This window comes from Amblyraja radiata, chromosome 2 (assembly GCF_010909765.2).
Source record: "Amblyraja radiata isolate CabotCenter1 chromosome 2, sAmbRad1.1.pri, whole genome shotgun sequence".
In the NCBI taxonomy this organism is placed as follows: Eukaryota; Metazoa; Chordata; class Chondrichthyes; order Rajiformes; family Rajidae; genus Amblyraja; species Amblyraja radiata.
In genome coordinates, this window is record NC_045957.1 from 25,424,463 (window position 1) to 25,450,712 (window position 26,250).

Genomic DNA, 26,250 nt, shown 5'->3' on the forward strand with positions numbered 1-26,250 from the left:
TACACGTGATAATAATAAACTAAACCAAATTAAACCAAGGTCATGTTCTGGTCCTGTGAGGAAGCATCTCTACAAGTCGTGCTACTGTGCCGCCCATAAGCTGGATGCATAATAAAAACAATAAATATCTTGCAAGTCAATTAATAAATATTGTTGGAGGTGACGAGAGGTTGTGGGGTGGGGGAGGGAACGATGGGGAAGGGGAGGTGAAGAGACTGGGTCTAATTATATAAAGTGTGGCTCCTGAAGATTTGTGATAATTAGACAAAGCATTCTATGCATTGTGTACCAAATAAGTTTGCTTAATACAAATATTGAAAATACTCAGCAGTGCATGTAGTATATACAGAGTGGGAAATGGAATTTCCATATCAGGTTTTTAAAAAAAAAGAACTATTAAAAGTAAACATCAAACATGTTTTAAGTTGCAGAGAAGTGAGTAGGAACAAACAGAATGTCTATAGTAGGGTGGACACCCGAAAGAATAAATGGCACAAGCGATGGTATCGGAGAGAGGGCGAGAAAGATAATGGCAGTTCCTTGTTTCGATAGATAGTCACTGCCTATTTTTCATATTAGGGGAGTCTAAAACTAGGGGGCACAGGTTTAAGGTGAGAGAGAAAAGATTCAAATACCTGTATATAATATACCTAAATATCTGAGGGACGAACTTTTTTACACACCTGGTGATCCTTGCAGCAGTTGCCGGTAATAGAACAGAGCTTGTCCATATTCTTGTTTTTTAAACATGAGATCCGCCATCATCTGTCGAGAGAAGAAAGGTTACCTCCAGCTGGCGTTATCATCCCTACCAATATCTACCCTCATCACCTTTCCCGATATCCTACAGCAACAGTAGTAGCCCCTCACCCTCCTTCCTAATTATATATCTTCCCTTTGGCTAGTAGTGTTTTCTCATCCTTTTGCCAATGACTAAATTCTCCCATTTCCTCCTAATAATTTTTCCTCAACTAACATACATTTCCCCCACCAATGTCCCACCTATCACATATCTGGTATCAGCTGCTTCCAATAAACCTCGCTTTTACAAGTATACTTCCCTAAAATTGTATCAGGCCCCACAAGGAGGAAATAAGTTGGGAGGCCATGTTGCAGTTATATAAGACATTGGTGAGGCCACATTTGGAGTATTGTGTTCAGTTCTGGGCACCATGTTGTTAAGTTGGAAAGAAGATTTACGAGGATGTTGCCTGGACTTGAGAGCCTGAGCTATCGGGAGAGGTTGAGTAGGCTAGGACTCTATTACTTGGAGCGCAGGAGGATGAGGGGTGATCTTATAGAAGTGTACAAAATCATGAGAGGAATAGATCAGTGTCTCTTGCCCAGAGTAGGAGAATCAAGAACCGGAGGACATAGGTTTAAGGCGAGGGGGTTTAAGGAGTATGGAACGAGCTGCCGGAGGAGGTAGTTAAGGAGGGTACTATTGTAACATTTAGGAAACATTCAGACAGGTACATGGATAGGACAGGTTCAGAAGGATATGGGCCAAATGCCGGCAGGTGGTACTAGTGTAGATAGGTCGGTGTGGGCAAGATGGGCCAAAGGGCCTGTTTCCATGCTGTATAACTCTATGACTCTAGGTACAATCACGATTATTCAGTAAATCTGAATCGGGTACATCAGGTATCAGGTTATCTGAAGCCAAGTATAAATCCACCCACTTCTGGCTTCAGTGAAAGCAGAGGCAAAGCTAGCTAACTAATCATCATGTAGGCTGATTATGTGCATATTTTAATTAGGGTAATGGATGTGAGAACATGGAGGAAAAAAATAATTTGTAAACCAGCAAAAAAAACATTTCCTGCAGTAAATTGCTTTGAAATATGTATAAACAGACATACCATGTTGACGTCATTATTGTTTTCTATGTTCTTCAGTAACTTGATACACTGATATTCGCAAGCATTGCTATCTCCTTTGGCCAGGTACAACTGTGCAAGTTCTATCAATAGCTGAGAAGACAATGTTATGGGAATGAAAGTCTGTTACCTGGATATGGAGGTTTACAAAGTCATGAGGGTCGTGGATAAGGCCAATGGTCACAGCCCCCCCCCCCCCCCCCCCACCCCACCACCAAGATAGCACAGTTTATAACTTGAGGTGAGAGGGGAAAGATTTAAAAGGGATTCAAGAGGAAATGGAACGAGCTGCCAGAGGAAGATGTAGAGGCGTGTACAATTTAAACGTTTAAAAGACTTTGGGATGTGTACATGGATGGATAGAAAAGATTTAGAGGGGTATGTGCCAAATCTAGGCTTAATTAGACATTTTGGTTGTCATGGATGAGTTGGGCTGATGGGCCTGTTTCCATGCTGTGTATAACACTACATGATGCCAAGTTAATCTGCTTTTAGTGGCTCAGGTGGTTACTTAAAACACAAGTGTTTCAGAATATTTTTTGCGGAATGAAAAGTCATGCTATTAACCTGACTAGCCTAAAGGGGAGATACAAGGAACTGCAGATGCTGAAATCTTGAGCCAAAACAATGTTCCGGAGGAAACTCAGCAGGTCAGGCACCATCTCTGGAAGGACCAGACAGATGATAATTTGGGTCAAATGATCCCAATCCAAAATGTCGTCTGTCCATCCCCTCCACTTAGGGCGGCACAGTGGCGCAGTGGTAGAATTGCTGCCTTACAGCGCCAGAGACCCGGGTTCGATCCCAACTACGGGTGCTGCTTGTACCGAATTTGCACACTCTCCCTGTGACCGCATGGGTTTCCTCCGGGTGCTTTGGTTTCCTCCCACACTCCAAAGGTTATTTGGCTTTGTAAAAGAAAAGTATTGCCCCCAGTGTGTAGGATGGAACTAGTGAACGGGGTGATCATTGATTGGCTTGGACTCAGTTGGCCAAAGATCCTGTTTCCACGCTGCATCTCACAATTTTTGCCCGACCTTCTAAGTTCCTCCAACACCTTGTCCATTGGCCTAAAAATGTGCCTTTCCCTCACCTTTGGGTCGTTTTCTACGAATGTTAGTCCCTCTGTATAATATCGGATTGCCTTGTCGTAGTCCTGTTGGTCCACTGATAGTTGGGCTATCTGGGCACAGATGGTGGATGCCAACTGACTCTGGACTGGAATCGCATCGGACTGCTCCACCACCAGGCGCTTCAGTAGGCGCCCCTGTAGTTCATATGCCTAAAGACAAGCACAGAACCAGACAAGTTGAGAACCAGAGGACATAGGTTTACATAGAAACATAGAAAATAGGTGCAGGAGTAGGCCGTTCGGCCCTTCGAGCCTGCACCGCCATGCAATATGATCATGGCTGATCATCCAACTCAGTATCCTGTACCTGCCTTCTCTCCATACCCCCTGATCCCTTTAGCCACAAGGGCCACATCTAACTCCCTCTTAAATATAGCCAATGAACTGGCCTCAACTACCTTCTGTGGCAGAGAATTCCAGAGATTCACCACTCTCTGTGTGAAAAATGTTTTTCTCATCTCGGTCCTAAAAGATTTCCCCCTTATCCTTAATTTAAAGTGGGGGTGGGTGGAAAAGATTTAATAGGAACCTGAGGGGTAACTTTTTTTGCACAAAGGGTGGTGGGTGTATGAAACAAGCTGCAGGAGGAGGTAGTTGAGGCAGGTACTATTGCAAAGTTTAAGAAACATTTCGACGGGTATTTGGATGGGATCGTTTTAGAGGAATATTGGTCAAACGTAGGCAGGTGAGACTAGTGTACATGGACATGTTGGTCAGCAAGGGCAAGTTGGGCTGAAGAGCCTGTTTCCACCCTGAATGACTCAATGACTCTCTGACATGGCAGCAATTATTTAACACGTCCAATGTCAACCACTTGGCCAAAAGTATTGCACAAACGTTAGAGTTTAGAATTTAGAGATACAGCGTGGTGTTGGGCCTACTGAGTTCGTGCTGACCAGCGAACACCCGGTACACTAGCACTATCCTACACACTAGGGACAATTTACACTTTACAGAAGCCAACAAAACCACACGTCTTTGGGATGTGGGAGGAAACCGGAGCAGCTGGATAAAACCCACATGGTCACAGGGTGAACCTACAAACCATATACATTCAGCACCCGTAGTCAGGATCGAACCCGGGTCGCTGGCACTGTAAGACATCAACTCTACCGTTGCGCCACTGTGCCGTGCACTTCTAAGGAATAGGTTTTATGCCCATTTGGAAAGGTTGGGACTAGTTCAGGATAGTCAGCACAGCTTCGTGAAGGAGAAATCCTTTTTCATCTTGTTTGATTAGGTTTTTTTCAGGGGGTAACAAAAGAGATTGATGAAAGAAGGGCAGTAGATATTGGCTATATGGACTTTAGTAAGGCATTTGGCAAAATTCCACTGGACTGGTCCAGAAGTTCTGAGTATAAGATAAGGAGGTAACCAACGAGATTGAGGAAAGCAGGGTGGTTGATGGTATATGGACTTTCGTCAGGCATTTGACAAGACCCACATTGTAGACCAATCCAGAAGGTCCAGGGACATGGACTCCAAGATGAACTGGCTAATTGAATCCAACATTTTCCACATCCGCCCCAGTCTCAAGTCTTTTGCAGACTTTAACAGGTTTTCTTCCAAGATTGCCCTGTATTTGGCTCCATCCATCTTCCCATCAACTCTGACCAGCTTCCCTGTCCCTGCTGAAGAAAAGCATCCCCACAGCATGATGCTGCCACCACCATGTTTCACAGTGGGGATGGTGTGTTCAGGGTGATGTGCAGTGTTAGTTTTTTGCCACACATAGCGTTTTGCATTTAGGCCAAAAACTTCAATTTTGGTCTCATCTGACCAGTGCACCTTCCTCCACATGGCTTGTGGCAAACTGCAAACGGGACTTCTTATGGCTTTTTTTCAACAATGGCTTTCTTCTTGCCACTCTTCCATAAAGGCCCGATTTGTGGAGTGCACGACTAATAGTTGTCCTGTGGACAGATTCTCCCACCTGAGCTGTGGATCTCTGCAGCTCCTCCAGAGTTACCATGGGCCTCTTGGCTGCTTCTCTGATCAATGCTCTCCTTGCCCGGCCTGTCAGTTTAGGTGGACGGCCATGTCTTGGTAGGTTTGCAGTTGTGCCATACTCTTTCCATTTTCAGATGATGGATTGAACAGTGCTCCGTGAGATGTTCAAAGCTTGGGATATTTTTTTATAACCTAACCCTGCTTTAAACTTCTCCACAACTTTATCCCTGACCTGTCTGGTGTGTTCCTTGGGCTTCATGATGCTGTTTGTTCACTAATGTTCTCTAACAAACCTCTGAGGCCTTCACAGAACAGCTGTATTTATACTGAGATTAGATTACACACAAGTGGACTCTATTTACTAATTAGGTGACTTCTGAAGGCAATTGGTTGCACTGGATTTTATTTAGGGGTATCAGAGTAAAGGGGGCTGAATACTTTTGCACGCCAAACTTTTCAGTTTTTTATTTGTAAAAAAATTTGAAAACCATGTATAATTTTCCTTCCACTTCACAAATATGCGCCACTTTGTGTTGGTCTATCACATAAAATCCCAATAAAATACATTTACGTTTGTGGTTGTAACGTGACAAAACGTGGAAAAGTTCAAGGGGTATGAATACTTTTGCAAGCCACTGTAATTGCTACCTCAAGGTTGCTAAAGAATTTGATCCACCACGTCTCCTTGCATTCTAGGCACCTACAGCCTCTGTATTAAAACAATCCCCGTAAATCTTCTTTAAAGTATCAAATTGACATATTTTAATCGACGTACTCTGGTATTGGACATTTTTATCCTGGTAAAAAGATCTTTGACTCTCCATCCTATCTATGACTCTTGTACTTCTCTCAGTTCGCCTCTTAGCCTCTGATGCTCAATATCCTGCATCTCCGCTCTGCTCCTCCTCCCCCCAGTTGTAATAGGGACAGAGTCCCCCTAGTCCTCACCTTCCACCCCATCAGCTGTCGCATACAGCACATAATCCTCCGATATTTTTGCCACCTCCAACAGGATCTCACTACTAACCACATCTCCCCATCTCCTGGTCAACTCGTCCCTTCCCACCCAAACCACCCACTCCCCAGGTACTTCCCCCAGCAACCGCAGGAGATGCAACACCTGTCCCTATATCTACCCCCTCAACTCTGTCCAAGGACCCCGACAATATTTTCAGGTGAGGCAGAGGTTAACTTGAACCTCCTCCAGCCTCATCTACTGTATTCGCTGTTCCAGGTGTGGACTCCTATATATCGGTGAGACCAAGCGCAGCCTTGCCGATCGTTTCGCTGAACACCTCCGCTAAGTCTACCTAAAACAACCTGATCTCCCAATTGCTAAACACCTTAACTTCCCCTCCCAGTCCCACACCGACCATTCTGTCCTGGGCCTCCTCCATTGTCAGAGTGAGGCCCAGCGCAAATTGGAGGAACAGCATCTCATATTTCACTTAGGTAGTTTACACCCCAGTGGTATGAACATTGACTTCTCTAACTTTGAGTAACCCTTGCTTTCATTCTCCCTCCATCCCTCCTCTTTCCCACTTCACCGACCAGTCTTACTGTCTCTCCCCATACAGTCTGAAGAAGGGTCTCCAACCAAATCGTCACCCATTCCTTCTCTCCAGAGATGCTGCCTGTTCCGCTGAGTTACTCCAGCATTTTGTGTCTATCTTCAGTTTAATCCAGCAGCTGCAGTTCTATCCGACACAAAACAATCCAAGTTTTCTCAACCTTTCCTTATAGCTAATACATGCCAAGTTAGGTTGCATCCTGGTGAACCTCTTCTGCACCCTCTCCAAAGCTTTTACATCCTTCCTTTTAATAGGGCAACCAGAAATGAACACAATACTCCAAATGGGGGCCTGACTCTATATACACGTCTTATACAGCTGCAACACAACTTGCCAACAGTTATACTTCATGCTCTAACCAATGAAGGTAAGCGTGCCATGTGCCCTCTATACCATCCTATCCACTTAAGTTGCCACTTGCAGGGAGCTATGGACTTGGACCCCATGATCCCTCAGTACATCAATGTGATTGTGTCCAATTCACAAACTGTTACACAGTATATGGTAGGACATTAAGGAATGTTGATGAGCAGTGAGACCTTGGGGTGCAAGCCCATAGCTTCCAGTAAGTGGCCACATAGGTCAATAAGGTGTGAAGAAATATCTGGCATGCTGCCATCATAGGTCATGGAAGATAATATAAAAATTGGGATTTTGCATTTTACAAAATACTGGTTAGACCACTTGGAGTATCGAGTGCAGTTCTGGTCACCATACAGGAAAGATGTGATTGCCCTGAAGGGATGGCAGGAGAGATTCACCAGGATGTTTCCTGGATTGGAGGCCTTTAGTTATGTGGAAAGATTGGCTAGGATGTGCTTTTTTTCCCTGGAGCAAAGGAGGATGAAGGTTAACCTGTTAAGATGTCAGATTATGAGATGCATTGATTGTCAAAATTGTGTTCCTGTGGTAGGGGTATCAAAACAAGAGATCAGAGATTTAAGGTGAGATGAAGGAGTTTTAAAGGGGTTCTGGGGGGAAAGTTTTTTCCTACACTGCCAGAGACGGTGGAATCAGATACAATCACTACACTTGAGAGGCATTTAAACGAACACTTACAGTAAATGGGCAAGGAAGGCATGGAAGGATAATGCAGGCAAATGGGATTATTGCCGAGGGGCAAAAAAATGTTAGAATGGAAGTATTGGGGGATCAAAGGACCTTTCTGCACTGTACGATTCTATATTGTCCATGCGTTTAACATAGTACCCTGAAAATGACCACCTTTGTTTAATAAATGTAATTTTAATCCACATCAGATGTAGACTTACCGACTCAGTACATTTCTCAAAAGTGAGCAAGTTATTTACATTTTCAGTCTAAAAATCGAGCCAAAATAATCATAATCTACCCAATATTTTAGAATGCTTTGCTTATTTTCTATAGTGATGTTTATTTTTCAACTAAAAAAGGCTATTCCACAGTGGTAGAATTGCTGCCTTATGCCCCTGTCCCACTTAGGAAACCTCTGGAGACTTTGCGCCCCACCCAAGGTTTCCGTACGGTTCCCGGAGATTTTTGTCAGTCTCCCTACCTGCTTCCACTACCTGCAACCTCCGGCAACCACCTGCAACATCCAGGAACTGCACGGAAACCTTGGGTGGGGCGCAAAGTCTCTAGAGGTTTCCATTCAGGTTTCCTAAGTGGGACAGGGGCATTACAGTGCCAGACCCAATTTTATAACTCTGGTTTGATCCTGACTACGAGTGCTGTCTGTACGGAGTTTGTACTTTCTCCCTGTGACCACGTGGGGTTTCTCCCACACTCCTAAGACGCACAGGTTTGTAGGTTACTTGGTTTCGTTAAAGACTGTAAATTGTCCCAAAAGTGCAGGATAGTGCTAGTGTACTATCACTGGTCGGGGCGGACTCGGTGGGCTGAAGAGCCTGTTTCCGCACTGTATCTCTACACTAAACTAAAGATGCCGCCTGGGCCCGCTTGTGTTTTTCAGTTCATCCACTCTCTGTGACTCCCTCACCTTGTTTAAAGTTTTTACTGCTTCCTCTATTTCATGAGTCCTGGTGAAGATCCTAGACAGGAGCATCAAGTATTTGACATCATTCACCATGGCACCTAAATCGCTGACTGCAATACAATAAAATGTTGTAGCTGTAAGTGTCGGAAATATCCTGCTTGCCTTATTACTGAATATCAATGAGATCTTAAATGACAGCCACATACATACATACATCAGATAAAAATACTCTCAGTACTGTCTTCCTGACACCTAGTGGTCTTTATTACATGGACATTACAGTGGACAGCTTCTCTCATTTAAATACTAATCAGATCCTGCACATTCTTCTGCTTCTCTGCATTCCTGCTGCTTTTTTGGTCTGAACAATTGTGCGATCTCTTGTTCTGCGACACCAAGATATTAGAGGAACCCTTGCCACCTCTTCCTTCCTGTAATCCACAGGGCTTCAAACTATGCTCTTTGCGCCATCTATTCAGCGTCTCCCGCTTGATCTCACCTTCCCCACCCTGTAGTTTGATGACACCAACACTAAGGATTTTACGCTTGCTAGTCAAAATGTTGAAAATCCAAATGTCACCTGCATGTTGAATGGTGTGAATTTATTGTTTGTGAGAGGTGACTGATACTAAAATGATATATTGAACAGGTAGTTATTCTTTGAGTAATACGCGCTGATTCTTCCCACTGTCACAATGTGTAATGTCCCACATATAATTGCATAGCATGGAAACAGGCCGTACAGGCCAATCATACACACTGGTGGAAACAAAATGGGTCATTACCCTTCAAAAGGGACTTGGAAGCGTCAAGTCAAGTTGAATTATTGTAGGGAAACAACACGGGGATTCACTGATAAGATTGCTCTACCAGGAGCTGGCAACCACTTGGTGGGCACAATGGTCATAGTCATACAGCGTGGAAAAAGGCCCTTCGGCCCAACTTGTCTACACCGACCACCATGTCCCACCTACACTAGTCGCACCTGCCTGCGTTTGGCCCATATCCCTCTAAACCTAACCTATTCCCGTACCTGTCTAAATGTTTCTTAACTATTGTGATAGTACATGCCTCAACTACTTCCTCCGGCAGCTTATTGCATACACCCTCCACCCTTTGTGCAAAAAAAGTTACCCCTCGGGTTCCTATTAAATCTTTCTTCCCTCAACTATGTCCTCTAGTTCTTGATTCTCCTACTCTGGGCAAGAGACTGTGCATTTACCTGATCTGTTCCTCTCATGTTTTTGCACATGAATGGTCTCCTTTGTGTTGTAACTATTCTACAATGACATGTTTCTCAGTCATTAAGCTTTCAGCTGCTGACCAATGACATAACCATGCCTAATTACCTGTTGCTGTTACAAACTGCGGTAATACTCTTAAACACCGCAGTACATCACCCTTGTCCGCCTTGGCCTATGTGATCTTCTGGTTGCCAAACATTTTAACTCCCCTTCCCATTCCCACATTGACCTTTCTGTCCTGGGCCTCATATTTTGCTTGGGCAGCTTACAACCCAGCGGTATGAAAATTAATTTCAGTCATTTCAAATAACCCTTGCATTCTCTCTCACTCCGTCCCACCCCCACCCTATTCGTCCTGCTAATTTCACCGTTCATATCCCTTCATTGTCACCTCCTCCACAGCCAACAATAGACCATTGTGGGCTCCTTGGCCATTGGTGCCGACTCTGATTTGTTCTGAATCTTTTCATACCTCTAGTTTCCCTCACCCTTGACTCTCAGTCTGAAGAAGGGTCTCAACAGAGATGCTGTCTGACCCACTGAGTTACTCCTACTCTTACTGACTTGTCTGTCTGGAGGCATCAACGTACCATAATCGTGTTCCAGGGCCCGTCTGAGAACTTTCTTTGCCCTTTCAAATAACCTTAGTTTCAGGAGGAGTTCGGCAAAGTCGTGACACAAGAAGTCCTGTCCACCAATTTTTAGTGCAGCTTCGAAGTAATGAATAGCCTGCAGATGAACAGATCACAAGTGATTTGAGCTGTCAGTGGCTGCTTTGTTTCAACCTATTACAGAAATTCCCTCAGTTAATTTAGTTTATTATTATCATCATGTGAAACTTTTTGTTGCATGCTGTCCAGTCAACAAAAAGACGAAACATGATATCAATCAAGCCCTCCAAAGTGTACAGATACAGGATGAAAGGTATAACATTTAGTGGAGGATAAAGAACGATAAAGTCCATTAAAGATAGTTCAAAGGTCTGCAATGAGGTAGTGGGGTGGTCAGGACCGCACTCTAGCTAGCGAGAGGATTAGTTTAATATAGTTTTGTTTATTGTCATGTTTACCGAGGTACAGTGAAAGGCTTTTTGTTGCGTGTTATGTACAATGAGGAAAGACTATGCATGATTACAATTGAGCTGTCCACAGTGTACAGATACAGGATAATGTTTAGTGCAAGATAAAGTCTGGTAAAGTCCGATTAAAGATAGTCCAAGGGTCTCCAAAGACGTGGACAGTGGCTCAGGACTGCTCTCTTGTTTTTGGTAGGATGGTTCAGTTGCCTGATACCAGCTGGGAAGAAACAAGGAGCACAAGGAGTATGGGGGGGTGGGGGCTGAGAACTCATCCTTGCGGGACACCAATATTGAGGATTATTGTAGAGGATGATTTGTCACCTATCTTCACATATTGTGGTCTGTTGGTCAGGAAGTCTAGGATCTAGTTGCAGGGGGGTGCTGACTCCAAGTTACACAGGTTTGGAAATGAGCTTGGTTGGGATAATAGCATTGAAAGCAGATCTGTAGTCTATGAATAGGAGTCTGACGTAAGTGTCCTTCTTATCCCGGTGTTCCAGGAATGAGTGTAGGGCCAGAGAGATGTGCTTAGGTAATGCAATACTTTACTGGACTGTATGTAAGAAAAGCATTTCACTGTGCGTTTGCACATGACGCAATAAAAGCACCATTGAGGTGTGAGCGTCTCTTACCTTGGTGTAGTGATGAGTTTTAACTAAAGCTTGACCAATCTTCCTCACCAATTGTCCATCATGAGGGTTCTTCTTCAAGATTTGTTCATATACCTCAATAGCTTTTTCGGGCTAAAGTAAATTATAAACAGTCACTCAGACAAAATAAAACAGTATTGAACATTGAGGTGTGGTGTTGATTAATCCTAATCGCTTTGTCTAGAAGGGGATCCACTGGTCTCATTGCTACCATGAGGGGGATTACATTTTAAATTTTCCCAGAGAACACGGTGACTAGTTTAGAGATACAGCACGGAAACAGGGCCATCGGCCCATCGGGTCCACGCCCACCTTCGATCACCTATTCACTCTACCAAGGTGTGCACTCGAGGTCAGGATCAAACCCAGGTCTCTGTTAGAGCCAGCTGTGAGGCAGCGGCTGGAACAGCTGCCCCACTGTGCCCCCCCCCTTATGTGATTCCTGGAACAAAGGAGCATTTTTGAGGAATTACCACCCCCACCTTCCTACACACTCAGGACAATTTACAATTTTACTGAAGTCAATAAACTTATAAACTGGTACTTCTTTGGAGTGTTGGAGAAAACCCACGCAGTCACAGGGAGAACGTACAAACTCCATTCAGAGATCGCCCGTGATCAAGATTGAACCCGGGTCTCTGGCGCTGTGAGGCAGCAACTCTACCGCTGTGCCACCCCGACCCAAATATTACCTAAACCAAAGCCTCACAGATCTATCCTTTTTTGCTTTATTTTAACTTGCGGTGAAAATATTTAACTTTATCCTGTTAATGGGGATACAAGCGACTGCTGATGTTGGAATCTTGCAAAAAACAAATTGCAGGAAGAACTCAGCAGGACAGGCATAATCTGTGGAGGGGCAATGCACAGACTACATTTCCCGAACGAAAACATCATCGGTCCAATACCTTCCATAGATGCTGCCTGTCTTGCCGAGTTCATCCAACGCCTTATTTTTTTTTCTCATCTGTCAATTCTCGAGATATTCCTGCAACTTGAGGCAAGTAGTGGAGCTGCTGCCTCACAGCGCCAGAGGCCCGGGTTCGACCCTAGCCTCGGGTGCTGTCTGTATCGAGTTTAGTACATTCCCCGTGACCGCGTGGGTTTCCTCCGCTTTCCTCCCACATCCCAAAGACGTGCGGGTTTGCAGGTTAATTGGCCTCTGTAAATTGCCCCTAGTGTGTAAGGAGTGGATGAGAAAGTGGGATAACACAGAACTAGTGTGAACAGATGATCGATGGTCGGCGTAGGCTCAGTGGCTGGAGGACCTGTTTGCATTCATAATCTAAACTCAAATTTCGACAGAATGACAGCACCTCGTCAATCAATCAATCAATCAATGAAAGGGTGAAATATTCCTAATTTATGATAACAATAAATATGCCAGGAATCTGTGTTAAAGTTCTACAATTCAGAGGGGTGAATTGAAGGAGAAGCTGAATGAGATGATAAAAGGATAAAACAATGCACAGCACAACGGAGACTGGATGAAAATTGTAAACAAGTCATTCCCATCGAGCTGAATGCTCATGTTAGTACTGTCAATTCTAGGTAGTTATTTTAAAAATCTAGAAGGAATTGATTGGTGCAGCATGTTAGACCCTGGCTTTACACACACAGGGACCACGGTTCATATCCGGACTGTCCCTGCCTAATTGGACAACCAATCTTCACAGCCCCAGCATATTTTGAGCACCTTTGCCACAGTGTCCACTGAATGAATGGAGGGTTATTGGTTTATAGTCAAAACAGCATGGAAACAGGCCCATCGGCCTAACTTGCTCATGCCGACCAAGATGTCCCACCTGCCCGTGATTTGCCCATATCCCTCAAAACCTTTCCCATCCATGTACCTATGCAAATGTCTTTGAACGTCTTTTTTTAAGTACCTGCCTCAACGTCCTCCTCTGGCAGCTTATTCCATATATCCACCATCCTCTGTGTGAAAATGGTGCCCCTCAAATTCCTATTAAATCTTTCCCCTCACACTTTAAGCCTACATCCTCTGTTTTTTCATTCCCCTACCCTGGGTAAAAGACTATGCATTCACCCTTTCTATTCCCTCCATGATCTTATGCACCTCTATAAGTTCACTCCTCAGCCTCCTGCGCTCCAAGGAATAAAGTCCTAGCCTGCTCAACCTCTCCCTGACACTAAAGAGCAGTAGTACAGTACCAGAGTGGAAAATGGGAAAAAAGTATACCGTTAAGATGGTCACATTTAGAGGATGCAGTTTAAAGGCATTGTTGGGTAGAACAGAGGGAAGTTTACCCTGTATCTAACATCTCAACTGAGGGCACTTTAACTTCGGGATGTTGGTGAGTTGGCAAGTTGGCAAGTTTTCCATTTAACTCAGAACTCGGTTTTATTCTTCACTGAAGCCACTCAATATTGGGAAGGGTATAAATCCAGTGTCTCACTCGATCCCACGGGTTCTTCCACCCCTCTCAGGAGAGACTTTAGGCTTTACTTTTAGACTTTCGAGATACAGCACGGAAACAGTCGGCTCCAACCAGCGACCATCCTGTACACTAGCACTATCCTATACACTGGGGACAATTTACAATCCTTACCAAAGCTAATCAACCTTCAAACCTGCACATCTTTGGAGTGTGGGAGAAAACCGAGACACCCGGAGAAAACCAACGCGGTCACAAGGAGAATATACCTGTGGTCAGGATTAAACCCAGGTCTCTGAAGCTGTAACATAGGAAGTCTACCGCTACACCACTGTGCCGCCCTCAGGTTAAGTTAAAATTTCCCGCTCTGTGGGTACCTGCCATGCAAGAACTTCTGCTCTCCGCCATTAGAATGAGTACTAAATCTTTATTTAGAGACAGGGAAGGACATCCTGCACATTACTGGATACAACCTGTGGTCGATGTAGGGATTTGGACTAACCTCCTGGACTGTGATATATGCATCGCCGAGGAGAAGGGTAATCTGCGGATTTGGGAACTGCTCACTCAAGTCTCTGTAAAATGGAACAGCATGAATTCAGTAGTTTGCCCATCATAATTTGAAGCAGATAAAACTCAACACAAGACTAAAACTTTAGCCCACCAAGGCCAACCATCAATCCGCGTACACTAGCACCATCCGACACACCAGAGACAATTTATCATTTTAACAAAGCCAAATAACCTACAAAACCTGCATGCCTTTGGAGTATGGGAGGAAACCGGAGTACCTGGGGAAAACCTATGTGGTCACGGGGAGAACGTACAATCTCCGTACAGACAGCACCCATAGTCAAGATTGAACCCAAGTCTCTGGCACTGTAGGGCAGTGACTCTACCGCTGCACCTAAAGACCTGAGTTCAGGCACAGAATACAAGTGTGCTTATGCTACAATTGTATAGAACTTTGGTTAAGCCACAGCTCGAGTCTTTTCTCATCAATGCAACAGAGGTCGTTGAGGCAGGTACTATAATAGCATTTGAAAGATACTTGGGACAGGTAAAGGGATAGGAAAGGTTTAGAGAGATATGGACCAACCCCAGACAAATGGACTTGCTTAGATGGGGTATCTTGGTTGGCACGAATGAGTTGGGCTGAAGGGCCTGTTTCCAAGCTATGACTCGCTTCTCTCTTTTGGGCAGTCCCTTTAGATGAAGAATCAGCTGTGATCACATTACAGGAAAGCTATGATTGCAGAGAGGGTGAGGAGATTTATAAGGATGTTGTCAGGATTGGAGAATTTCAGCTGGAATTCAGAGGCAAGACGTGATAGACTTGGAATGGAGTGGGATTAGGCGATATATTAATTAAGGTGCAAAAGACTATGAGGGGCCTAGGTAGAATGCTTAGAAAGGACCAAAAACCAGGGGCAATCGCAAAGTGAATGGTAGAAAAACAAGGAAGATGATGAGGAAACACTTCCTCTGCTCGGATAGGAATGTGGAATTCACTGCCTGAAAGAGTGATGGATGCAGAAGCCTTCATTACATTTGAGAAGTAAAAGTCCACCATCGATTTTCAAGTACCCTTGGTTCCACAGCCTTTCCAGATTATCCATTTTGCTGGACCGACAGATGTCACGACCTCCAAGAGGAGTCGAACTGTACCGAAATGCTCCGCCCTGGATGCAGGAGAACTGAGATACTGGCCCGCTAAGTTGGACTTGGAAGCTGGCTATGAGAATGGATCTGCTGGCTCTGGCCAAGCCGGAGTTCCAGAGCCCAAGCCACAGGGGGTAAATTCAACCCCCCCCCCCCCGATCGGTCATGGAAGTCCCGATCAAGTCTAGATCGGCCACCTCACCCGGTCTAGGCGCCACATGGGGGGGGGGGGGGGATTTCCAGGGGGGGATTTCAAGTGCGTCTTGTAATTTTGTGTGGATTAAAGGAGGTGCCGGACCACAGGTTACGGGAAAATCGGTGGTGGACCCGCACTTGCAAATGTACTTGGAAATACATTACCTCTGGGCTCACGTATGGTGCTAGTGAGAGAGGTTAGGAAGGGTAGCTCTTTATTGACTAGCACAAACCTGATGGGCCAAATAGCTTAATTCAGTGTCTTATTTGAATGATTATATTGAAAGTGTTTCCAGTATCCCTTCACACTGTGCATTCCACACCTTAACCACCCAGTGTCTTAAACATCATCTCTTCAGATTATTTTACGTCACTCCGCCTAAACCTTCTAAATTGTAAACACCTCGATTCATTCTCAATCCAAGAAGCACCCACCCATGTTTCAGCACTATCATGCAACCATAATCAATCATATAACAAAAGGTTATGAAGTTAATTGTGATTAAACCAGGTTCCACGTAACTTTCCTGCTTTTGTACTCAATGGTTGTACTTTAAAAAAAGGACAGGATTCCCTGTGCTTTAGTAACCAACATAGAATGAATATGAGAAGGGTGGTGAATTTGTGGAATTCATTGCCACAGACGGCAGTGGAGGACAAGTCATTGGGTATTTTTCAAGCAGAGATTGATAAGTTCTTGATTAGTAATGATTAGAATTAGTAATTATTAGGAGAAAGGTTATTGATAGGGAAAAATCGATCAGCCATGATTGAATTGTGGAGTGAACTTCATGGGCTGAATGGCCTAAATCTATTCCTATGTCTTGTAGTCTTATAGAAGATAGGAAAGTGTAGCACAGGAACAGACCCTTGGGCCTAAAATAACTGTGTCGAACATGATACCAAGATAAACTAATCTCTTCTACCTGCACACGATCCATATCCCTCCATTCTCTGCATATCCATGTGCCTATCTAAAAGCCTCTTGTACATCACTATGGATCTGCCTCCACCGCCACCCCAACAGCACGTTCCATGCACCAATCACCATCAGTAATAAAACATCTTTAAACTTGGCCCCTCTCACCTTAAACCTAATCGGGAGAGGTGACATTTTGGGTCGGGACCCTTCCTCAGACCCTTCTTGAGTCTGAAGAAGGGTCCTGACCCGAAACAATTGTCTATCCAAATTTGTCCAACTTATTTTTGAAGCTTCTTCTTATCGTGTCCACATCACAAGAATAGAAATTGTTCAGCCAGAGCTGAACACACTTCTCGGCATCTGCATACAATGGTGTCTTGTGCTTCGTGTGCGTGGTGGTGGAAAGATTGGTGGAAACAGGGCTGCGACGTGAACGCTCTTTCCTTGACCCCTCTTTGAAGCTAATATCCCCTAATCCACACAGCATACTGGTAAACCTCTTCTGCACCCTATCCACATCCTCATTTAGTTCAGTTTATTTTAGAGATAGGCCCTTTGGCTCACCGAATTCACGCCGATCAGTGGTCATCGTACACTAACACAATTCTACGCACTTGTGACTATTTACAATTTTTATCGAAGCAAATTAACTTGCAAACCTGTACGTTTTTGGTGTGGGGGAGGGAACCAGAGCACCCTGAGAAAACCCACGCGGTCACAGGGAGAACATACAAACTCTGTACAGACAGCACCTGTAGTCAGGATGGAACCGGGGTCTCTGGCACTATGAGGCAGCAACTCTAATGCTGCGCCACCGTGCCGCCCCATTCACCATGCCGCCCCATTCACCGTGCTGCCCCATTCACCGTGCCGCCTCATGCCGCCTTCCTCGTTTCAAGTTTCCAAAAATTGAGATATTCTCTTCCAATCCTGGATCAGTCTTTTACATACTTGTAGCATTTGATGTAAAGCCGTCTGTCTTTCTTCTTGTGCAGGTAGATCTCCGCCAGTTTCTCCTGAGCTTTGATGTAGTAAGGCTGCTTGGGGTGGATACTTCTGAGCATGCTGAACGCTGTTTCAACGTCATCTCTGCTGAGAGACAAGTCGACGTTTGCAACAGTGATGCGAGGTTCCTCTGTGGTTCCAGCAAATTCGCGGATGGCATCTTGCATGACTTTGAAGGCTTCGTGCTGGCAAAGAAAATTCAATGATTGTTTAGTTTATTGTCACATGTACCAAGGTACACCGAAAAGCTTTTTTGTCAAAGACTATACATGATTACAATCAAGCTCTGCACAGTGTACAGGTACAGGATAAAGGGAATAGCGTTCAGTGCAAGATAAAGTCCAGTAACGTCTGATTAAACGCCACTATAATTTCTGCTTCCACCATCTCCCTTGGCAGTGCAGATACTTTTTATATTCTTCCATCAGGTCTCCCCCCTCAGTCTGCAATACTCCAGAGAAAACAATCCAAGTTTGGCAAACCCCTCTTTAATGCTCTCTAACCCAGGCAATGTTCTGGTGAGCATCTTTTGTACCCTCTCCAAAGCCTCCACATCTTTCCCATAATGTGGTGACCTACCACTCAGTGTTGAGACAAAACTTATCTTAAGTTATAAAACTACATTTTGTGTAAACATTACCCCTCTCACTTTAAAGCTATACCTCCTAGTATTTGACATTGCCTTCCCTGGGAAAAAGATTCAGATTTTCTCACCTATCTATGCCCCTCAGATTTCTATATACTTCTATCAGTTCACCCCTCAGTCTGCAATGCTTCAGAGAAAACCATCCAAGCAAATCCTTCCTTAGTATTCTCTAATCCAGGCAAAATTCTGGGGAACGACTTCTGTACCCTCTCCAAAGCCTCCACACCCTTGCTATAATACGCCGACCTTCCACTCTGTGTAAAGACAAATCTTATCATAAATTTAGTTTAGTTTACTTTATTGCCACGAAAGTGCAGTGAAAAGCTTTTTTGTTGCGTGCTATCGAGTCAACAGAAAGACTATACATGATTGCAAACAAGTCATCCACTATGTACAGATACAGGATAAAGGGAATAATGCTTAGTGCAAGATAAAGTCCAGTAATATCCGAGTAAAGATAGTCCGAGGGTCTCCAATGAGGTAGATGGTAGGTCAGGGCAAACTGTCTCGTTGGTGATAGGGTGGTTCAGTTGCCTGTTAACAGCTGGGAAGAAAGTGTCCCTGAATCTGGAGGTGTGTGTTTTCACCTTTCTGTACCTATTGCCTGATGAGGAGAGCAAAAGAGGGAGTGACCGGGGTGAGACTCGTCCTTGATTTTGCTGGTGGCTTTGCTGAGACAGTGATTGGTACTGTTCGCAGAGTGCATTTGCAAAGGCTCACCAACCTCATCCTGACACGTCTCAGCCTTGCATCCTCAACTGGTATTGATATTGGTATTGGTTTATCATTGTCACATGTACTGGGGTACAGAGAAAAACTTTATTTTTGCATGCTATCCAGACTGAACGTACCAGACACGAGTATAACAAATAGTGCAAATGGGAATATATTCACATAATGTAGAATATAGTGCTGAAGCTACAGAGAAAGTGCAGATAGAAGATAAGTGCATGTGATGTAACGAGGTATATTGGAAGATCGGGAATTCATCCTTATTGCATGAGAGGTTATTTGATGAGTCTGATAACAGCGGGGAAGAAGCTGTTCTTTAATCTGATGGTAAATACTTTCAAACTTTTGCATCTTCTGCCTAATATGTAAAAAGGTTGTCCCCCAGGATCCTATTAAATCATTTTTTCCCCACAGCTAAACCTTATCCTCTGATTAATGTTTCCCCAACTCTTGGTAAAAGACTGGGCATTTACCCTATCTAGTCCTCCCCTTATCTTTTACATCTCTTTAAGATCACCCCTCATCTTCTTGCGCTCCAAAGAATAAAGTCCTAACCTGCTCAACCTCTCCCTATAGCTCAGGCCCTCGACTTGTGGCAACATCTTTGTAAATCTCCCTCACTGAGAAACATGAACATACATCATTGATCTCACGTTGCCTCGAGGGAATAATCGTGCCTTGAAATCAACCAGGTGAGTTGAAGGAAGTTGGGCTGAATTTTTGGTCAAGTAAGGCCCAGTAAAGTTGTCTACTGACTCGAAATGTCACCTATCCTTGTTCTCCAGAGATATTGCCTGACTCGCTGAGTTGCTCTAGCTCTTTGTCTCTTTTTTTTGTAAACCAGCACCTGCAGTTCCTTGTATCCACATTACCATGAAAAGATGTGGAATCGGATCATGTTACAACATGTAAACAGGTCATTCAACCTAACAGCTCTACCATTCTTTTTCTCCACATGAATCAAAGTCTCTTACTCACAACTCATGCTTGACTATACAATACAACGATACAATACAGTTTTATTCGTCACATTGCACATAAAGTGCAAGTGAAATGAATTTGCCAGCAGCGGTACATTGATAAAGAATATTCCTCTTTTTCCAATCTTGACCAGATTTAAGTCTATGTCACAATGATGGGCTTGATAGAAAACGCGACATCTCCTTCACAGTGCCAGAGAGCCAGGTTGCTTACGGATGTTTGATCAACAGCAAGGATTTGATGGGCTGAAGGGCTTTTGGTGCTGTACTAGTCTCTAATTATTCTTATTTACTGGCTTTTTCTTTTATTATGTTAAAGGAACATAAATGCAGACTGTAGAAACAAAGAACTGCAGATGCTGGCTAACACACAAAAGGACACAAAGCACTGGAGTAACTCAGTGGGTCAGGCAGCATCGCTGGTGAACAGAGAGATGACGTTTCGGGTCGAGTCGCTTCTTCAGATTGTTTGAAATGTGGGAGAAGAAAACTGGAAAAGGGGAGAGGGAAGACAAAGCGTGGCGGGTAATAGCTTGGAGATAGTTTGGAGATACAGCACGGAAACAGCCCTTCAGCCCACCGAGTCCGCTCCGACCAGCGATCCCCGCACATTAACACTATCCCACACACTGGGGACAATTTTACATTTATACCAAGCCAATTAACCTACAAACCTGCAAGTCTTTGGAGTGTGGGAGGAAACCGAAGGTCTCGGAGAAAACCCACGCAGGTCACAGGGACAAGATACAAACTCCGTACAGACAAGCACCCGTAGTCAGGATTGAACCCGGGTCTCTGGTGCTGTAAGGCAGTAGCTCTACCGCTACCCCGCCCTAAGTAGTGTCTAGGTGGGAGTACCTGCTCGCCATTCAATTGTAAAGCCACTGCCAACTCCAGATATACAGAGACACAGTTGCTTATACTGATGTCAGCCAATGACTCTTTGCCCTTTACATTGGAATAATTCCTCACTCCCGGCAGACCAATGGCTGTTTTTAATATAGTTACTGCTTCTCCAATGTTGCCCATCCTCTTCAGTGCTCTGGCTTTAATCAAGTGGTAGGTTGGATGATCTCTAACCTGCAACAGTATCAGTTAAATGGACATAAATTTAGGCAGTTGTCAAATTACACCTAGCATACAATCCTATGCTTTGCTACACAAGATCTATTAGTTTTCGAAGGCATATTATAACATCACATAACAACCACAATTAGTTACTATAACACCCTATCTGACCCGTCAAAAAATAATACTCTGTGTGACTATTGTAGTGTGGTAGAGTGTAATGGAGAACCGGCCCCAAGGCTCATCGGTTGGCGGGACGCACCTGAAAGTTTGTTGGTGAGCATGGCCCATCCAAAGGCTCAGCGGACCAGGAACCCACCCGAAGACACATGGGACGGCGTAACCGGAATGGAGCTGGAGACGTCGGACGCGAGGAGCAAGATCTGGTAGGAGGGTGAACCGGGGTAATGCCTCCAGCACCTCCAAGGCCGGCTGCAGCATCCTCTCAAAATCTTCTCTGCACCCTTTCCAGTTTAATGAACAAAACTGAACACAAATGCGGCCTCACCACTGTGTTGTACAACTGTAGCATAACATCCCAATTTCTTTGCTCAATACTCTGATGAAGCCAATGTACCGAAAACCTTCTTGACCACCCCATTATTCATTGTGAAGGTCCTGTCCTGGTTTGACTGTATAATTGCTCCAATTGTGTAGGGAGTGGATGTGAAAGTGGGAGTGGTGAATAGGTGATCGATGGTCAGCGTGGACTCGGTGAGCCGAAGGGCCTGTTTTCATGTTGTATCTCTAAGATGAAGGAAAGACAAAGACCCACTGCTCTCTGCCTCGCATCACATCACCAACCTAATTTTGGATCCAAAATGCCAACCAGCCTTGAACCTCCGGTGTCCTAACCTTCCAGATCAGTTACCATGTAGGTCTTTGCAAAAACTTTGCAAAAAACCCATGCAATCCATGTTTACTGCCCCACCTTCATCAATTTCCCTAGTTTTCTCTTCAAAAAAATTCGTAATTGATTTTGTGAGACATGATATCCTGTTATATGAGAATTTTACCCAAACAGTCTATGACCCATAACGCTATGTTTAAATCCCATAGCGCTATGTTTAACGCCCATAGCGTTGTGGCCGGTAGCACTATATTTAGAACCCATAGAGCTGCAGCCGACAGGGGTTTGTTTAAATTCCCATGCGCTAAGCTGACAGCGCTCTGTTTAAAACTTTGTGCGCCAAACCAGCAGTGCCGTGTGTATTACCTTTACACGCCAGTCTGCAGCGGTTAACGCTTTGTTTCTGGGGGGGGGGGGGGGCTTCCTCGGATGCAGTCCCCTCCCATTGGTTGTAGTTTGAATTTATTTAGAAACAGTGCTATTGGCCAGGACTTATCAGCGGTCATTTCAATAACTGTTTTCTGCCTGTATAAAGGCAGGCGCCAGTAAGCCATAAGGCAGTTCCTGACGAGAGGGGTTCACCGACGGGCTGGGTTGCGATCAGCACTGTGGACGGAGGCCAAGAGAGAGAGAGGGAAGTGAGCTGCTGTAAGACAGGCCCCCGCGCATACTGAGATAGGTATTCTTTTTGTTCTCTCTCGTGCCAATAAAACTGACTTGTAACTTAACAGACGAGTGTGCCTGTTTTCTGTTCTACCAGTCAGATCCTTGAATCTATGTAACCCTTGTAACATATCCCTTGCACAAAACCATGTAAATTCCTCATAATCAGCCCTTGCCTCCCCATGTGAACATAAAAATAACATAAAACCTGTGCCTTGGAGTTTTTTCTAGTCATTTCCCCATTGTTGATCTAAGGTTCAGCAGCCTGGTGATTCCTGGCTCATTCTTAATGCATTTTTTGTACAAAATCATGAAATGAATAGTGTAGGAAGGAACTGCAGAAGGTGGTTTCAATCGAAGAGGTGCTATTCCTCCAATTTGCGCTGGACCTCACTCTGACAATGGCGGAGGCCCAGGAAAGAAAGGTCAGTGTGAGAATGTGTGGGGGAGTTAAAGTGGTGAGCAACTGGGACATCAGGTAGGTTTAGTTGGACTGAGCGGAGGTGTTCAGCAAAACGTTTGCCGAGCCTGCGCTTGGTCGCGCCGATTTACAGGAGTCCACACCTGGAACAGCGGATACAGTAGATGAGGTTGGACGTGTACGTGTACCTGTAGGCAGGAACACGTTGGAACCGTCACCCATTCCTTCTCTCCAGAGATGCTGCGGTCCCACTGAGTTACTCCAGCATTTTGTGTCTATCGTGAAATGAATAGATTGGGTAAACGCACAGAGTATCTTGCCAAGGGTAGTGACTTGAGAACCAGAGGACATAGGTTTAAAGTGAGAGGGGAAGGATTAAATATGAACCCGAGGGTTTACACAAGGGATGGTGGGTGTACAGAACGAGCTGCCGTGGCAGGTAGTTGAGGCAGGTACTATCGCAACGTTTAAGAAACATTTTGACAGGTACATGGATAGGATAGGTTTAGAGGGATATGGGCCAAACACAGGCAGGTGGGACTAGTGTAGATGGGACATGTTGGTCAGTGTGGGCAAGGTGGTCCGTAGCACTGTTTCAACACTGTATGATTCTACAGCTCTATTGCTCCAACCTTCTAATATGTCACCAGTAGCTAACCAAGATGCAAAACGCTCCATGAGTATTTCCAGCATTCTTTGTCTTCATTTAAGATTTCTAGCAGATTTCTGGAGTTTCCCCTATCGGTCCCTTTGAGCCTAATGACATCATTCTCACCTGGAAGTTGTAGCTGAGTCCCAGTTCCAGAGAGTGGGAACACTCTTTGTAATTGCCCTGGGACAGGTATATCTGAGCCATGAGCAGGTGGCCATCAGCAAAACTGGGGTTCATCTGGAGATATGGATGCAGAATAGCCTGTGCTGTGTTCAGGTTACCTGTGCGGGATGAAGAACAGTGGAGGTTAAACCAACTTTTTTCTGTGTCTATAACCTTTACTTTAGAGATACAGTGTGAAAACAGGCCCTTCGGCCCATCGAGTCTGCAACGACCATCAATCGCCCTGTACACGAGCACTACCCTACTACGCATGAGGGGCAATTTACAATTTTTTATTACTGAAGCCAATTAACCTACAAACCTGCAAGTCTTTGGAGTGTGGAAGGAAACCAGAGCACCTGGGGAAACCCACGTGGCCACAGGGAGGACGTGCAAACTCTGTACAGACAGCACTCGCAGTCACGGTTGAATCCAGGTCTCTGGCGCTGTACGGCAGCAACTCTACTGCTACACCACTCGCCGCCTCGGAGATACCATTTTCCGTGTGACTGGCAAAAATAGTCCTAGGTGTTAGACCTAGCCACAGAATTAACCTGAAATACCAAACTGGAACAGAATTCAGCTCACACAGTCCACCCATCAATTCAAATCTCGCTTTGTCTAAGTCTAGCACCACACCCCTGGATCTTCTAACGGAGGACCGTTATCAGAGTTCTCTCTCCATAGTTCTCTCTCCATAGATGCTGCCCAATCTGCTGAGTTTAGTTTAGTTTAGAGATACGGCGTGGAAACATGCCCTTCAGACTACTGAGTTTATGCCAACCATCGATCGCCCGTACATTAGTTCTTTGTTTTCCCACTTCTGCATTCTACAGACTAGGGGCAATTTACAGAAGCCAATTAACCTGCAACCCTGCACATCTTTGGAATGTGGGATGAAAGCAGAGCACCGAGAGAAAACCCACGTGGTCACAAGGAGAACGTGCAAACTCCACGCAGGCAGCACCTATAGTCAGGATCGAAACCAGGTCTCTGGCGCTATGAGGCAGCTACTCTACTTACTACTTGCAATAACAATGTTTTTTCTCCCACAGGACTCTCAAACACAAAGGTCTTTTAATAGCTGCAAATTTATTTTTGTTACTGCTAGCTTAAAATACATTGTCACATAGTTTAATGGATTCATCAGTTCATATGTGATCGGAGCAGAATTAGGCCATTTAGCCCATCAAATCTACACCACCATTCAATCATGATTGATCTCTCTTTCCCTCTCAACCCCATTCTCCCGCCTTCTCCTCACAACCCGCAACATCCGTCAATAAAATTATCAATAGAAGCGATTGCTTGTCAATTCAATGGACCCCTACAGTGAAAAATGACAGGTCTGGGTGAAATGTTGATTTCTCTAATTTCAAATAGCTCCTGTATTCCCTCTCTCCCACCCTACTCTTCTTACCAGTTCCACGGTTCATATCCTTGTATTCCTCCCACCCCAGCCAATGCTCCACCCTTCCTGAGGTCATCTGTTGACGGCCCTGATTTGTACTGGAATTTTCTCGCCTCCAGTTTATTCCACCCACCCCAACTCTAAACAAGATGGCGGCGCTGGCTTAACAGCTGCGGCCCACCTGCAGTCCGTCTGTTTTTTTTCTTTCGTTTTGTTCTTTGTCATGTTTTAGTTAATTTTGTTTTATTAAGTTGTGTATGTGTGTGGGTGGGGTGGGAGAAACATGCTTTGGTCTCTTCCTTCGGGGGATGCGACTTTTTCTTCGGTCGTATTCCCCATCTCCGTCTGCGCCGAGGCCTAATGGCGGAGCTGGCGGCATCGGTCTGTAGCAGCAACAGCGGCAGCAACGGAGACCTGACTCGGCACCGAAGCTGTAGCGGCGGCAGCAGCAGCAGCGGAGACCCGGCTCGGCACCGAAGCTGTGGCGGCGGCAGTAGCAGCAGCGGAGACCCGGCTCGGCCCCGAAGCTGTGGCGGCGGCAGCAGCAGCAGCGGAGACCTGACTCGGCCCCGAAGCTGTGACGGCGGCAGCAGCAGCAGCGGAGACCCGGCTCGGCACCGAAGCTGTGATGGCGGCAGCAGCAGCAGCGGAGACCCGGCTCGGCACCGAAGCTATGGCGGCGGCAGCAGCAGCAGCGGAGACCCGGCTCGGCACCGAAGCTGTGGCGGCGGCGGCAGCAGCGGCGGAGACCCGACTCGGCCCTGGAGCTGTTGCGGAGGCAGCGACCACCCGCGGAGTTTGAACCGTCGCCTCGGCGCAGAGGGAGAACAAAGAGGGAAGAGACAGAGACTTTAAGATTTTCGCCTTCCACCACAGTGAGGAGGTGTTTGGTGAACTCACTGTGGTGGATGTTAAATTTGTGGTGATTGTGTGTTTTTGTCATTTTTTAAATTATATGTATGACTGCAGGGAAACAAAATTTCGTTCAGACCGAAAGGTCTG

At 45.2% G+C, this 26,250-nt stretch overlaps 1 protein-coding gene across 1 annotated transcript in view; it reads right to left on the reverse strand.

Moving 5' to 3' along the window:
- The window catches only part of ttc21a (tetratricopeptide repeat domain 21A), a 76,507-nt gene that overhangs the window by 14,967 nt on the left and 35,290 nt on the right, over nucleotides 1-26,250 (reverse strand). Inside the window, exons 11-20 of the mRNA XM_033039297.1 lie at nucleotides 23,799-23,956; nucleotides 20,880-21,101; nucleotides 17,610-17,848; nucleotides 14,382-14,454; nucleotides 11,463-11,573; nucleotides 10,343-10,481; nucleotides 8,512-8,618; nucleotides 2,974-3,162; nucleotides 1,863-1,973; nucleotides 684-765 (exon numbers count right to left, since the gene is read on the reverse strand). Of these exons, the coding sequence (XP_032895188.1) occupies nucleotides 684-765; nucleotides 1,863-1,973; nucleotides 2,974-3,162; nucleotides 8,512-8,618; nucleotides 10,343-10,481; nucleotides 11,463-11,573; nucleotides 14,382-14,454; nucleotides 17,610-17,848; nucleotides 20,880-21,101; nucleotides 23,799-23,956 (1,431 nt within the window). The remainder of the gene's footprint in view (nucleotides 1-683; nucleotides 766-1,862; nucleotides 1,974-2,973; nucleotides 3,163-8,511; nucleotides 8,619-10,342; nucleotides 10,482-11,462; nucleotides 11,574-14,381; nucleotides 14,455-17,609; nucleotides 17,849-20,879; nucleotides 21,102-23,798; nucleotides 23,957-26,250) is intronic.